A 15042-nucleotide genomic window follows, 5' to 3' on the forward strand; every position below is an offset into this window, starting at 1 on the left:
GTTTTCAATGCGGCGTTTATTCGAGGGCGGCTTTTACTGGTAACTTTTCCTTCCATTAGGGGATACGGTGTTCCTCAGACACTCCGTGGGAGTAAAAGAGTGGTTAACTAACTCTAATCTTATGTTTCCCTCTTGCAGAAAGCGAATCATATTCATAGTAGTGCTGGTGGTTGTGTTGTTAATCTTGGCTGGACTGGCTGTTTTTCTTGGTTTGTATTTTACAAAAAGGGACAAGTCTTTGGGTGGACCCTATTCAAGACAGGCAGTTGCTACGGACACTGAAAAATGTTCCGAAATTGGCAATGATATCCTGAACTCAAACGGTTCGGCCGTAGACGCAGCCATCGCCGCTATGTTCTGTCTGGGAGTTATAAACATGCACTCTTCTGGAGTTGGTGGCGGTGGTGTGATGCTGGTTTATAATCGAAAACTCAAGAAAGCCACAGTCATCGACTTTAGGGAAACTGCTCCTGCAGCGACAACGTCTGATATGTTTCCACCAACCGAATCAGGGAAAAACATGTCCATATATGGTAAGTGCTACTGTTTTCTTTTTCGTTTTTGCCCCCGCAGGGATTTCCCCCAGAAGGCGAAATCCCGAGTATATATAGAAATCCCTAGTATATATAGAAATCCCTAGTATATATAGAAAAGTACTTACAGTTCAAATATGCAGTCAGTATACCAGAAAAAAAATCTTGATTTGCTTGATCAGGGGCCGCACGGAATAGCTGGATAATGATGACATTTCTGTTGTTCACGCCCGCAAGTATGAATTGGATAGGATGTCACTGAAACTGCCCGAAGGTGACCGCTTAAGTTGATTTTGTACGGTACAGTCATATTTCGATACTCTTTTGCGTTATGTGTGCTCATTGCATTCTGTGGAACAGCTGTTTTGAAAGTTAAGGACCAAATGACACTCGTTAAGCGCGGATGAAGTTATGAGGGGCGTGTAACTGTATATACATAAACACTTGGAGGGTTTGCCAGACACGAGTTTATCATTCACAAATCTTTGATTGGAAACGATTTGCCAGACACAAATCTCTTTGGGGGGAACAAGACTCAGTCCACAAACAAGCATTTCCAAGTTTCCCTATGCATACAAGTGAATCAACGGCTAGCTTATCGCCAGCAGAACGATAGACGATCACATATGTCCTTCTATAAAGTTTTTTTGAAGTATAATTTGTGTTAATCAGGTGTTAAAAGCTAAAAAAATGACTAGAACGCGCGAGCGTGAATTGATCAAACCTTTCAATTTCTAAGGCTTATCTTCCGGCTATTAAAATAAAATGTCTGTAAAAAGTACAAGCGAAATAGGGAAAAATTACCCCTTCTAATAAAAACTTTTCTTATTCTCGAATCTGAGAATATTTTGATTAACGCTGTGTAAATCGACCTGAATCAGTGCATGGAACCTTGCGTTTTCTGTTGTTATCTCACCTATTGTATGGAATATGTGTGAAAATCTTCAATAAGCTCACGAACAAATCTGCTCAATACAAGGTCAAGTCACAACACTACAAATGGCTTTTACTTATAACTTAAATCTTTTAAAAGATTCCTACCAATTTCTCAAGTACGCAAGTGTGTATTTGCATATATAAAGGACACTGCGCGCCTGCAGCCTGGTCATTAACGTTGATTTAACAGCACGCAGGCATTGTCGGAAAAGGAGACAGCAGCGGGAATTTAACACGGAAGGACTAAACAAAAAACAGTTGCTGTAAATCAAGTTATCAATGTACGCGCACTTTGGTTGAATTGAAATGTTGTCACTGGAGTTTGTTCACGAGAGGTCAAATTTCACTGCTTATGGCGGTTATACGTATACTTGAATATATATATAGTTGACTCCCGATAACTCGAGCCCTCGCTAACTCGAACCTCGCGCTAACTCGAACCGAAATCGATTTCCCCTGGATTTCCATCATACATTCTCTGTAATTTTACCCTCGGTAACTCAAACCCTCGATAACTCGAAACTCCCGCTAACTCGAAGCAATTTTTGTTTCCCCTCAGATCATTTCTATATAATTTTACCCTCGATAACTCGAACCATGTTTTGAGCCCTTAAAAAGTCGGGAAAAAAACAGTGTACTGCCTCCGAAGCATTGAATTTTGAATTTCCCATTGACATGTTGTAGGCATGTAGTTTACTAGTGGATCGATAGTGGAGGCTGGTGTTGTTTGTCACAAATCAAACGTGAAATAACTTTACTTCTCAAAAAGTAAAATGCATGCTCTATTTAGGCAACGTTTTATTACTTTACGCTCTGATTTATAATCTAAAAGTATCTTTCAATTTTCACAATTTTTCTACAATTAAATGTGATTAAAATGCTCACTGTGCAGTAAAAACTGTTTTTTTTTCCTTACTCCCGGCTATTTTCTGCGAGCTCCCGATAACTAAAACTCCCGATAACTCGAACCTTTTTCGATTTCCCTTCAAGGTTCGAGTTATCGGGAGTCAACTGTATTGGACCTTTGGAACGAGACCATTAATTGAATCTAAACTAAGTTGTGTCTGTTTTGTTCGAAAGTACCAATGCCCCTCTATACAGCGCTTTTGACAAACTTCTTGGCCGGAGGGCGGGGAAATTAACGGCGTTTTAACACCAGGCTAATGCTCTCCTGGGGGTCGGGCGGCCAGGTTGTCAATTGACTGTAGCATAAGCACATTTGACGGTGCTGGAGCAGCTTGCGATGGTATCGCCAAACTGCTACCCCTTTGCTATTTACATGTGTGTGTGGTCTTTTTTTTCTCAGGGCAGGGGTTGGCGGGGTTGGGTTAAGCGGAGGCGTGGGTTGTGATGGGAAGCGAGGAAGGGAAATAGCAACCAGCAGGTTCCGTAGTCTGTTTACTGTCTTCTCGTACGATTGTTGCGATGGGGAGCTTACTTTGACTTTCAATATTGAATGTAAATGTCAATTATGTGTTGTGTAGTAAAAGCCTCGGAGAGGTAGGCGTACCGCGTGAAGTCCTTCTTTGTCCCTGATGCCCTCCCACTCAATACATTTGAAACCAAGATGGCTGCACGTTATGTTAAACACTCGACCGTCACGTTCTCAATAAAAATAAGCGTTCTGTGAACAGTATACAGATTTTCCGTGGTAGAGCCGTGGATACGTGTGTAGAGCCGTGCTGTACTTTCATTTACGGAAACGGCGAATGTAAGATTTGTTGAATCATTCTGGTATGAAACGTTGTTCTGTGACACATATTCATTTCTGCTTACTCTGATTGGCACTTTTTTTTCTGCTTTATATTGTGTTTTTCTATGGGACCACTTAAGGCCCTTTCACTTAAGTGCACGTAAAACATAACTTTCTTCGGGAGACCCCATCTTTGAACGAAATCTGCCAGTCTTTATTTTCCTGCTACCCATTACATATACTCCCTGTGTGTCTCATCAATCTAAAAATAAAATGCTACAATTTGAAGGTCACACGCGAGAGCTTGACGCTCCTCCCTGCACACTTTGCACGCCGCTCTACTCACAGAACGCGGGTTGGTATTCGATTATTTTACAACGTTTTCTTTTAGGCGGTCTTGCTATTGCTGTCCCAGGGGAGGTTCACGGTCTTCGCCGAGCTTGGAGAGAATACCATCAGTTACCTTGGGAGACACTGGTCCAGCCTGCTATTGATTTAGCCAGAGACGGTTTTCCAATAAGCACCGCGGTAGCCGAGGTCCTGAGTGAAAAAGATATGGTAATGAAAGTAAAAAACGATTCTGGGTTGAGGTGAGCTGTTTGATGGTAGTTATTTTCGCGTTTTTATCATTCTACTCGTACATACATACATACTTTATTGACTTTCCTTATGAAGGCTTTTCAAAGAGAATAATTCAATTAACTACATACATCTAAAAAGATAAAAATTTACTACAATAAAACCCTACTTCAAGGACACTTAAAATATTTACAATAATATTTATCAGAAGTATAATTTATTAATTAATTTTAAAAACTTGTCCTTAAAAACTCTAATAAAAATATTACAATACAATACAATAACTTTTTATTAACTCTCCCAAAGGGCTATTCTGAAGTCAATTTACAAATGCTAAAAAGAAGGGGATAAGAAGAAAAAGCTTAAATTATATTAATTACAATCTTGGTACAACACTAAAAGCCTAAACTATATGCGCGTCCAATTACGTTTGGAGATCTAAACTAAATCAAATATTAACTATTTAACGCATGGGGTGTGCACCCGCAATTCGCGTTCACACTAAAATTTAAATGCTCCTTTGACTTTTATCATGTTATTTTTGTTTGACATATTTCAGCGAACTTCTCCTGGATAAAAATGGCAAGCCTCATAAAGAGGGGACTATCATCAAAAACGAAAAGTACGCGATGACACTGGAACAAATTCGAGACCATCCTGAATATTTCTATAATGGGCCGCTGGCCAAGAGTATCTCACAAGACATAAGAATACGTATTCCAGACGAGCAAAGAAAGGGACAGGTCACTGAACAAGATCTGAGGAACTACAAGACAGTGATCAGGGAACCCCTAGAAATGGAACTAGCGGGAATGAAAATGCTCCTTACTCCTCCCCCTACAAGTGGCGCTGTACTAGGTCTCATCTTAAATATACTGAAAGGTAGGTAGGTGTTCCGTTCTCATTATCATCATCATCATCTATTTGCTATTAATAGCAAAATAAACATAATACGGTGGAACCTGAGTTAAGCGGACCCCATATTAAGGGATCAGATATACTGACGTAAATTCCTTACTTATCTATCTATATATTTTTTTAAATGAATAATTATGAAATTGAATTCCTCTGTCAAGTTGTACAGCAAAGAAAAAACAGAATTTCCATTCGCCAGCGGGTTTAAAAGAGTGCTGGTACTATATACAGAGCTCCCCTGAATATTCCATGCTACACATAGTTAAATATCTTTAAAGAATCAAGCGCAGTTTGATTTTATAGGTTACAACATGACTTCATCAGCTCGTGATGGTACGGAAGCCTCCGTGTTGACATATCACCGAATCATTGAAGCTTTTAAGTTTGCTTACGCACGGCGAAGTCGACTTGGAGATCCCGCGTTTAATAGGAATATAAACGAGGTAAATGAGAAAACTTTTTTTCCAACCCTCTTCCTAGCTAGTTGCACCTTAGTTTTCTACTTAGAAGCTCACTGTTCTCTTTAAAATGTGCAGCTTTGAAACATCCTTTTTTTGTATTTAGCAATAAATCTCGTTGCAGATTTCGTCAATTTGAAAAACCCCTGGGCTCATTAAATCAGGTATTCCATGTCTGAAAGTCAAAGGGCAAAGTAAGTTTCATAGGGTTTAAGCTACTAGTTAAACATTGCATATAGAGGAAAACCTTCTGATGGATGCATTTAATCTTGGAGGGTGGAGTGGAGGGGGGTTGGATCACTCGGACTCACCTCCCTGATTCGCCAGAATATAAGCACTCCTTCAGTCTATGGCCATTCCCTCTCTCCCTTAGTGTACAATTATACATATATGAACCAATTCGAAGAATGGTGAAGTTGAATAACAGGCTCTGGAATTTTCAGCGCGAAATTTTCTCTACGTTTTTCCTCGGCAGATTGAGCAAAATATGACTGATAGAAGAACAACTAGACGACAAGCTACGTAAACTAATACAAGATGGCGAAACATACGACAACGTGTCATACTACGTGTGGGTCTATTTTAAACCCATCGTTTACCTAGGATATAAGACTGCCATTGACAGGCGTTTTCCCTCCCACCTGCTGGAGCCAATCTGAAGTACTGACTAAGTTGTTAACTCTAGGGATTTTCTTTGCCTGATATTTCCACGTTTTTCTTTTCAGATTGCGCAAGAGATGATACAACAACATTTTGGTGACGACTTGCGCAGACATATAAAAGACAACAGAACATACAACAACGTGTCTTATTACGCGCGCTCATATTCTGGAGCTGATTATGGCACCACACACGTAGCGGTTTTAGCAAAAAACGGTGACGCAGTTTCAGTGACATCCACTATAAATTACAGGTTTGTTTAGCAAAAGACAATGGGTCTAGAGTCAACGCTTATCCTGAATTTCGTAGGATATTTATAACAGAATGAAATTTTCTCTTAATGTAAATCTTAAGGTCTTCTGGTGTCTTTTGGTAGTGTCATGGTCACGGGACCTGTCACGTGGTCAAAAATTCAAAATGAATAATAAGACATTTAATTATTCATGCAAAATATATCTTCGTTTCTGACTGGCTCAAATCCCCCAGCTAACAATTCCTAACCAGTCAGCGTTAACCAAATCTGGAAAAGGTTTGTGATATATCTGTAAAATTACCTCAATAACCGGACGAGATATCGACAGAAAGGAGGATTGGACCGTAACCGAGAAGCCCTGAGACGAGGTTGCGCTAGCTCAGATGTTTTGGTAGAGCTGGAGAAAATGGCAGATGGTAAAACGATAATCAGATCCGGCTTTGAAATTCGTTATTCGAGTAGAACAAGAATGCCATTTTGTGATCTCGGGATTTCCTCAAATGAGGAATTTTGTCCAGAAATTGAAGTTCATCAATGAACTCAAGAAAAATAAAAGCAAATGTTTTCGAAATTCTACAAGTCAGCAAATAAAAAAAGCTTATACAGCTAGTTCGAGAAAGGTTGTCTGAAAAAGTGTGGACGCGACAATCCCGAAAGGTAATATGCGATATGGTCAACACATTGTTCCTGACACTGTAGCTGTCGAACCTAGTTTTGTTTCTTTCTTTTAGCACTCGCAAACATACGTCCATGGCCTCTCGTGCCATTCTTTCAAATTTCTTTGAAGAACAGTGAACTCAAAACCACTTACAATATCTTTTGGCATTGTCGCGTGCACTTTTTCCGACAACCTTTCTCGAAATATAGCTTTATTCAGAGGGACGATTTAACAGAGGGATTTTGCATTACGAGTTTGGGGGGCGTATATTTGGAGGGGCTTATTTTCGGAATTTTACTGTAATCATTTTCACTCTCGCTGAATAACGGCCTTAGAAATATTTACCTCGCCCCCTCATCATAGAAAAAAATTTAGGCATCGGTTCTTTCGCAACTGCATAAGTTGCGTCTTTATCTGCGATGATCTTTTCTTCATTCCGCGGTTCAAATCTATGAAATTCATATATTATAGTTTAATATCACTCGCGTGAATTTTATATTCAAAAGAGACGCGCATGTTTCTTGATCTTCTCAGTTTGTAATATACCCAAGTAAGCGCAGAAATCTGCCGGGTAAGTGCTTTATATATAACTTCACAGTGCTTAAGGCACTCCCTAAAAGGCGACCTTGGCCGCGTAACTCAATAACTCAATCGCTATGTCACTCACGTGAGCTGTGGATCTTTAGAGAAATGTATCCTGAGCCCACCTGACAAAAGAGTCTAATATGGTAATAGCACTTATTAAATAAGACAGTCCGGCGCGTGGGTTCAATATCCTCGTGTACCTTTACACAAGGACATGATCAAGACCGCGCAAAAAACGTCACGGATTAAAGACATTGTGATAGAAATTACCATGAGTATTGCTGGTTTGCATGCACGTGACGTCATTGCTGCCATGTTGGTGGTTAAGAACAAAAGCATTTCTCTCCTCTGGGAACTAAACTCAATTTTCGTGTAAATTCTTCGAGAAAAAATTCTATTGTATTGATCTCCCAACATGGCCGCCTTTTCACGTGGTTGCAAACCAAGAATTGGTACACCAGGACATCACCGTCGTCGGCTCTTGTTTACGAACACGATTTCTGATCTTGACAGATTTGGATGCCTATATCGATCCATCCTCACTGGGATTATCTACAATAATCAAATGGCAGATTTTGATATTCCCGGAAAAGACAAAGGTGGTGTTAAACCATCTGAGGTTAATTTTCCAGCGCCATACAAGCGGCCGTTCTCGTCTATGTCTCCTGCCATTTTGACGAACGATAGTGGTGACGTACAGCTTATAATTGGCGCGTCTGGAGGCAAAAGAATCACCACGGCTGTCTCTCTGGTATGACATAACCATGTGAATTTCAGTTAAACCTCCATTAAGCGGCCACCCTCGGGGTACCAGCAAGTGGCCACTTAAATGGAGAGTGGCCGCTCAAAAAGGCTTGTTAGCATAATCTTTTGCAAAAACATCACTCTATTTTGGTGCGAACACGCGACGGGAGCGACATTAGTCGTCACCCCCGGACGTTATTTTCCTTTATTATATCGTAAAGATAATGCCAAACTTAGTAATTGTATTAAGCGCTTGGAGACCGATCAATGGAGGTGACAACAATAGGAGAACGCTCCTCCGGATGGCCAAGAAATGACCGCTTAACAGAGGTTCATTTACACTTCTTTTCTAGAGCTATTTCGGGACTTTTATTACTGACCCCTTAACAGTGGTTGGTCGCTTATTGAAGGTTTAACTGTACTAGAAATGTTGAAAAAGAAATAAAACTAGCAATGCGGCGTAATTTTCCGGCGGGCAAAATGCTTAATGGTAGTTTCGCTACAAAGTCATTTCGCCACAAGTTGCGATAGTTTCGCTGCATATCGAAGTCGCTTCGCATCAATTTGGAAAACATACAATGATATTTGATTTTAGCGATTGAGTATTTATAGCTACACAAGCTTAAAGGGACACAGTCAGCTTTGAGACCGCGCTGACCTGCAAACTAGCTTTTGCCAGTTTGAAAGGGTTTGTCTCAATCCAAAATCAAACGTATAAGTCGGATACATCTAGAAATCCGCTTCAATCTTGCCTAGTGTTTTATTCGATGCTCGATCTTTTACTAAAGCACAAAGCCTCTTTTTGACCAAACATTTACTCATCCTATTACATTACTTTATCATATTTGGTTTCTTCCACGTCAAGAAGGCCAAGTTGAAAGCTTATGCGGATGATCATCAGGTATACTACTCCCACGTCGATCCGGCAGCTCTGGATGCATGCGTATCTCATGATGTTGGCGTGGCCGATCAGTGGTACCATGAAAATGGGATGTTAGTTAATGAGAGCAAGCACCAGTGTCTAATCCTCGGTGATACGGAGTATGGTTTTTCCTTCCCAGTAAAGGACACGTTAGAGATTTTGGAATGGAAATAGATAATAAACTGAATTTTTCTAAACGTATATCAAATGTATGCAAAAAGATTAATAATCAATTTAATGTTATGTTGCGCTTTCGAAAACTCATACGCAGGGAAATCTTATTCAAACTTTACAAAGCGTATATTTTACCTCAATTTTATTATTGCTCCTCTGTCTGGCACTTTTGTGGAGCGCGCGATGCGGATAAGCTTGAAGCTTTATACAACACTCTTCTCTCAAAAGTCAGCTCTACTTCGTTGTGTAACAAACGCATTCAAAATTTCCTCATGCTGTTATATAAGAGTTTGTTTTCCACTCATTTTCCTACTTATATGAAGAAAATGTTTTCACTCCGGTCCTCTTCCTATGATCTTCGTGGCAAGTACATTCTTTCACTAAGTAAACCTAAAACAACTACCTATGGTCTTAACTCCTTTTCTTACTTTTCAGCTAAGCAGTGGAATGCACTGCCGGACTTTTTTCGTACCAGTTTTTTTGCAGACTTTAAAACCAAAATACAGGATGTTACCTTCGTGTAGATTCTTTTTGCCTGACATACTTAAACTTAAAATTGTGAATTGTAAATAATGTTTTCTTTTCTTTTTTTTTTTATATGTGCTTATTATTATTAATGTTATTTTATTATTTTTTCTTATAATGCATTTTATGTATATATATATTTCTATATTATTTTCATGTAGTGTCAGCTCAAAGATATTAGCTTGTTAGCTACTCTAAAATTCGAGTATAAATAAAGTTTTACGTTATGTTATGTTATGTTAAACAGTATCCAATTGAAGATGAAAGGAAGAGGTGAGAAACTCGAAGGCACCGAGCCGGAGAAATTGCCTTCGTTAACCAAATAACAAGAGGAAATAATCAATAACATTGCAGAGTAAATAATCGTTAGATATAATTGGAAAATCGATGGAGAAAGGTGACATGTATTAGGAAAATCCAGCTTTCTTGACCTTGAACCTTCGAAGAAGATTCAGACTTCGTGTCATTTCTCTCATTCGCTGATTCTTCGAATTAGGAAGTATTCGTCGATGTTTGACTTTCCCTGGACAAATCCATCGGTGAATTCTCAATGGTATATAAAAAATAAGTGCTTTGATATGGCTTAGGGTCTATAATCGCGATTAGTTCAACTATACAAGGTTTGTTTAGGTATTCCGGATACGCTTCTCACTTTCTATTTCACGCTCGTTATGATTATGTAAATCACCTAAGAAATGGTACATCATGTGCGCAAGTGCATCAGCTAACTGCGTCCCTTTATGTACGAGCAGGAGCCCTTACCAGCCATGACTTGAATCAAAATTGGTGGCAGTGAAAAGAGTTGTTGGTTCAGTTGTTACCTTTGGTGTGCGGACATCGAACTTCTCAAGTCTAAGAGCAGAGAATTTCCTAGATGTGTGTTATGGAGAGCTTCATTCTATATTCCAAAGAGATATCGGACCTAAGTAGTCTACTTCCGCTGCATTCTCCATTTCTGTATTCTTCCCTTCTTGTCGATACTTGTCAATTCATTACTTGCTGAACTAGCCTGATCTGTAGGGGTTTTAACAAAAACAAGACGCTATAGAGCGTACACTTCGGCGTCGTGGTTGTGGAACTGATTAATTGTAAATGCGGAGGAATAGTAAGAAATGAAATATGGTAAGAGTAAGGTGTAAATAAGTGAAATTACGGGATTTGTCAGGATATTCTGAAAAGAGCAACAGAGGCCTACTTGCCAAAAACTAGCATTTCGGGGCAAATTGTCTCTGAGATATTAGCCCAGTTATGCTCTGATGACTTCATACAAATCCTTCTAAATTGACTTAGCTCTGAACGTTTAGACCTAAGTCAAATATGAGGTTACTGGTGGTGAATAACATGTCTAACAAAACAAACAATGGAAAAAGAATTCTCTGTTTTTCTTACATCAGGCTTCAAAAACAGCATAGCAGTCTCATGTACTGATTAAAGGTATGTAAGGCATGGGTAAGGAGTCAATTACGTTGAGCATGGAATTGGCTAAAACTCAATGTTACGAGTTGAAATGTTTTGAGGATAATTATTCACAGACGATCAGCACGCAGGGATGTCGGATTAACACAAGGAAGTTTAATACCAAAGAAACATGGTATTTACAGAGCTTTAAAACACAGCATCCGCCAACACAAACTTTACTTGAACGTAAGTAAAACTAAACAGCCTCTGCCAATAATAACAAACTCTGACTTGAACTTCAGATATCTTACAGCTTCCGCCAACTTGTAAACACAGAACTTGAAAATCGACCTTCGTCCACACTTGAATATACACAGTACTCCAGACTCGTGGGAAAAAACTTAATTCGTCAAAGGAACTCGCTTGGAACTTGTATACCGTTTGACATAAGGTTCTAGAAAATACTGAACAGGCGAATAGCAGTAGCTTTTCGACATATTTTATGATTTCAGTAACTGATGCAAATCTGCTGACTATTTTAATTTTTTTTTTTATTATTAATTTAGAGATTTTTTGACGAAAAAAGCCCTTTACACATGCACACTTTTCTTTTGTATTGCTGCTATTTTACGAAAAGAAAACTTTGTGAAAATTGCACTTTTCAATCATTCTAATATGGGTTCAAAACCCTGCGACTTTTTTAGCCAGAGTGTGAACAAGGTCAATGAAGCGGAACCAACAGAAAGTAAGTTCCTTTTTGAAAATTTAATCAAATAATTTTAAAAAGGAATTTTTATCTTTCTAGATTTCTCGATTTACGAGAAGAGGACGTGATTTTTCGTTGTTTACATATTTTTGCTTTAAGCAAAAAAAGTTATGAAGTAAAAGTGAAAAAAGTGAAACCACAACTCTGGTCGACCGGACCCTTGATGACGCAAGCCGCCAGTTCTATCCAGGGATATGTGTCGCTTTTGTCACTTTGCTAGCCTACCCATGGTCACCTGCGCTGCCGAAGGCAGTTTTAGCGGCATGAAGGGACTCAAAAACCCCTCTGATCTTCGAAGCACTATGAGTGAGCCACTTTGGCAATACTCCACATACACAAGCACAAGAATCGGGATATTGACAAAGTAGTTTTCGAATTCCCGTCGTAAAGGGAGACGCCTCGCCTTTTTCCTGTAGCCACATTTACAGTTTATAACTAATAACCTGCTAATATACACATATATCAGTAGTACAAAAGGTTGACAAATAAACAACAAAGTTAATGAAAAGTTAGCGTTTTCCATGCTTTTATTTATGAAACTTCCCCCTGAAAATCATGAGAAATAGCATTTCCGAAGCCCTAAAAATAAAATTTTTCTTGGGGAGTATGCCTCCAGACCCCCTAGAGACTTGCGCCTTCGGTGCTTGTTTCACTACGCCTTCGTGTGCGTACCTAACCTCAAAAACCACGCATCGCCCCTGAGCTCAACAACATGAAGCGTTATTTGCATTACCCCAAATTCCCAAAGTGTCGTACCTAGTTTCCATCACTTACAGTTTATAGGGATTTTTCACGTTAATCACAACACGATGAATGAACTTTATTAACTGTATCAACTGCATGCTTACCTAATAATCGTTGGAGGTCGCCAGTCTGTTAGAAATTAACCGGTAATTCATAAGAGCGCAGGAGCCTCTTAGTCGGGTACACAGAGAACCAAAATGTGACACCCAGGGGCATTCAGTACGTTCTCGCCTGCCTTCCCTGCCCTCCCTCCCTTATTTGCCCTCCTGCAGTCTGTGACTCTGTTCGTAGATTGTTGTTTGATGGATTTTTACTGTTATTCATAGGTGTTGATGAACAAGCTTTGGTTTGGAAAGTCCTTGTCGGACGCGGTTGATGATCCTCGAGTTCACCAAAACCTTGCGCCAGACATGAACGTAGAAGTTGAAAAGAAGGAAAAGTATCGTCTTAATGGCAATATAGTTAAAGGTTTAGAAAAACTGGGACACAATGTAGTCGAGGCAAATAAAAGTGCTTTCGCTGTGGTACAAGCCGTGTATCGAAAAACTGGAGAAGGCATTCGTGCAAAGTCTGACCCTAGAAAATTTGGAGTTCCCGCGGGAGGCTAACATGTTTGCTCCAAAGAATATGTAAAGTTACCGTAAAACTTCCGGTTATAACGCTATCCCACACCCCTTATCCCACCACACAAACTGGGTACAACCCCTTCCCCCTTTTTTCCTTCTCGGCTAGTAGCCCGACTCTGTGAAGGGCAGGGGTGGAAAAAATAGACCTTTTTTCCTATCTCTTCTTACCTTCCTTCCCCCACTCGATCGCTTGTTCGAACAGAAAAGGAAAGATGTTGAAAAATGCGTTATTTTACCCATTCGCCCCTGAAACGCCCTTAACTTTCCCTGCAAATCCACGTCCCTTGTACCACTTGTGACGTCATCAGTTTTAACTGTCAAGGACAACTTTGTCATCTAACCAACCCAGAATGAGCACGATCCAGTCAAGGTGGCTGGACTGAAAATGCAAAAAATGTAAAGTTGATTCCAAAATTTCCATGGAAATCTGTGTACACTACCGTCCTTGGATCATTTAATTTACAAGTGTAGCTATAATATTGTTTTAGGGTTAGGGTTCTTCATAGCCACACAGTCAACAGGAATCGACTCGACTAGCTTCTTAAGGCGTTTTTCGGCAAAATTCCCCCGGGCAAATGGGTTTACACCTATTGTTATAATTACTCAGCTGATTTTAAGGTTAAATTTTAAAGTTTTGATAGTTTAATCGCTAAAAAATCTTTTACATTTTAGTTAAAATGCATGGTAACGCTGATGTGAGTGCCGGAGCAAAACAACAAAAGAACTCGAAGTTAGCAAAAGTTTCTTCCTTATCATTTAAAACAGACTAGTTTTACATAAAAACTCATTAATTGGAAATGTGAAAGCATAGATTTAAAAAAGATGTTAATTCTTTCGCTGTTCTTCGTCAAAAAACAACAATTTTAATTAGAAGTTATGAATTGAATGAGGCTGAGTAGGATGTGAAGAATTATGCAGATAGACTTTGTGGATAACAGCCTCCGAGATCTGTATAATTTGTCATATCATACGAAACCCGGATTCAGTAATTGTTTTATTATTCATTCAAAATATTTCTAAGTTCTTCACAAGCTTGTCTCCTCGTAGACTTTCTTCTAAAAAGTTTGGCCTATTTCTCGGCACGGTTTCACGCTATAGATCGCTAGATGTGTTTTCTTCTGGACACTCCTAAAATGTAGATGACATCCATCCAGCAAAATGTTTTGTGCTTTCTTGAATTTCTTCTGTTAGGTTTTAGTCGGAGAATCAGCCATTTCTTCTTTGGAAAGACGTGAACGCCATTTTTTAGTTGATTCGTGAATATAAAAACAGTTTGGCGGCCACGCCTGGAAGTGAGGTTGATCGATGATCTATTGCCCATGTAACTTCGTTTTTTGATCAGCCTCGTTATAATCAAATAAACCATTGAATCGATGGTATATTCTTCGCATCTTCCAAATTTGGTTAGCGCTGGTTGGTTACGAAGGAGTAGTCGGGGAATTAGAGCCAATCAGAAGCGGCAAAATAATATTAACTTCGCCTTCGGCGTATACTTGTTTCAAAGTATTTTCTTATTCCCCTCTCAGCCCACTCAGATATTAGCACCCACCAACCCCCCCCCCCCTTCCCCTCGCCCCGCCTCCTTACCCTTTTCATATATCACACCACCCAAAAGCCCTTACGAACTTTTAACCGGATTTTACGGTAACTTAAACTATCTAGCGTTTTAGCACAGTAAAAAAGCTTTCTAATCTTTATCGCATTAATCGCCATATAGAAGGAGAAATGTTTTTCGAACGGCCACTTTTCCAAGTTTAAGTTGAAACGCGTGCATGGTACACGTTTTTAAAACTTGATTCAAAAATGCCATCAGTAATACACTTAGAAAGTACACTATACCCAATTTGCCCTTGATGTTTTAGTAATTTTAAGC

General features: G+C 39.4%; 1 protein-coding gene across 1 annotated transcript; it reads left to right on the forward strand.

Annotated features, from left to right (window-relative positions):
- The first annotated feature begins 236 nt into the window (after nucleotides 1–236).
- On the forward strand, nucleotides 237–14646 carry LOC140952692 (glutathione hydrolase 1 proenzyme-like). Its single transcript, XM_073402135.1, has 7 exons — nucleotides 237–533; nucleotides 3554–3752; nucleotides 4301–4623; nucleotides 4960–5099; nucleotides 5840–6027; nucleotides 7784–8021; nucleotides 12870–14646. The coding sequence occupies exons 1-7, from the start codon at nucleotides 353–355 to the stop codon at nucleotides 13149–13151; spliced, it is 1551 nt and encodes a 516-aa protein (XP_073258236.1). The 5' UTR covers nucleotides 237–352; the 3' UTR covers nucleotides 13152–14646.
- The last annotated feature ends 396 nt before the right edge of the window (nucleotides 14647–15042 follow it).

Source organism: Porites lutea, chromosome 11, assembly GCF_958299795.1.
Source record: "Porites lutea chromosome 11, jaPorLute2.1, whole genome shotgun sequence".
NCBI lineage: Eukaryota > Metazoa > Cnidaria > Anthozoa > Scleractinia > Poritidae > Porites > Porites lutea.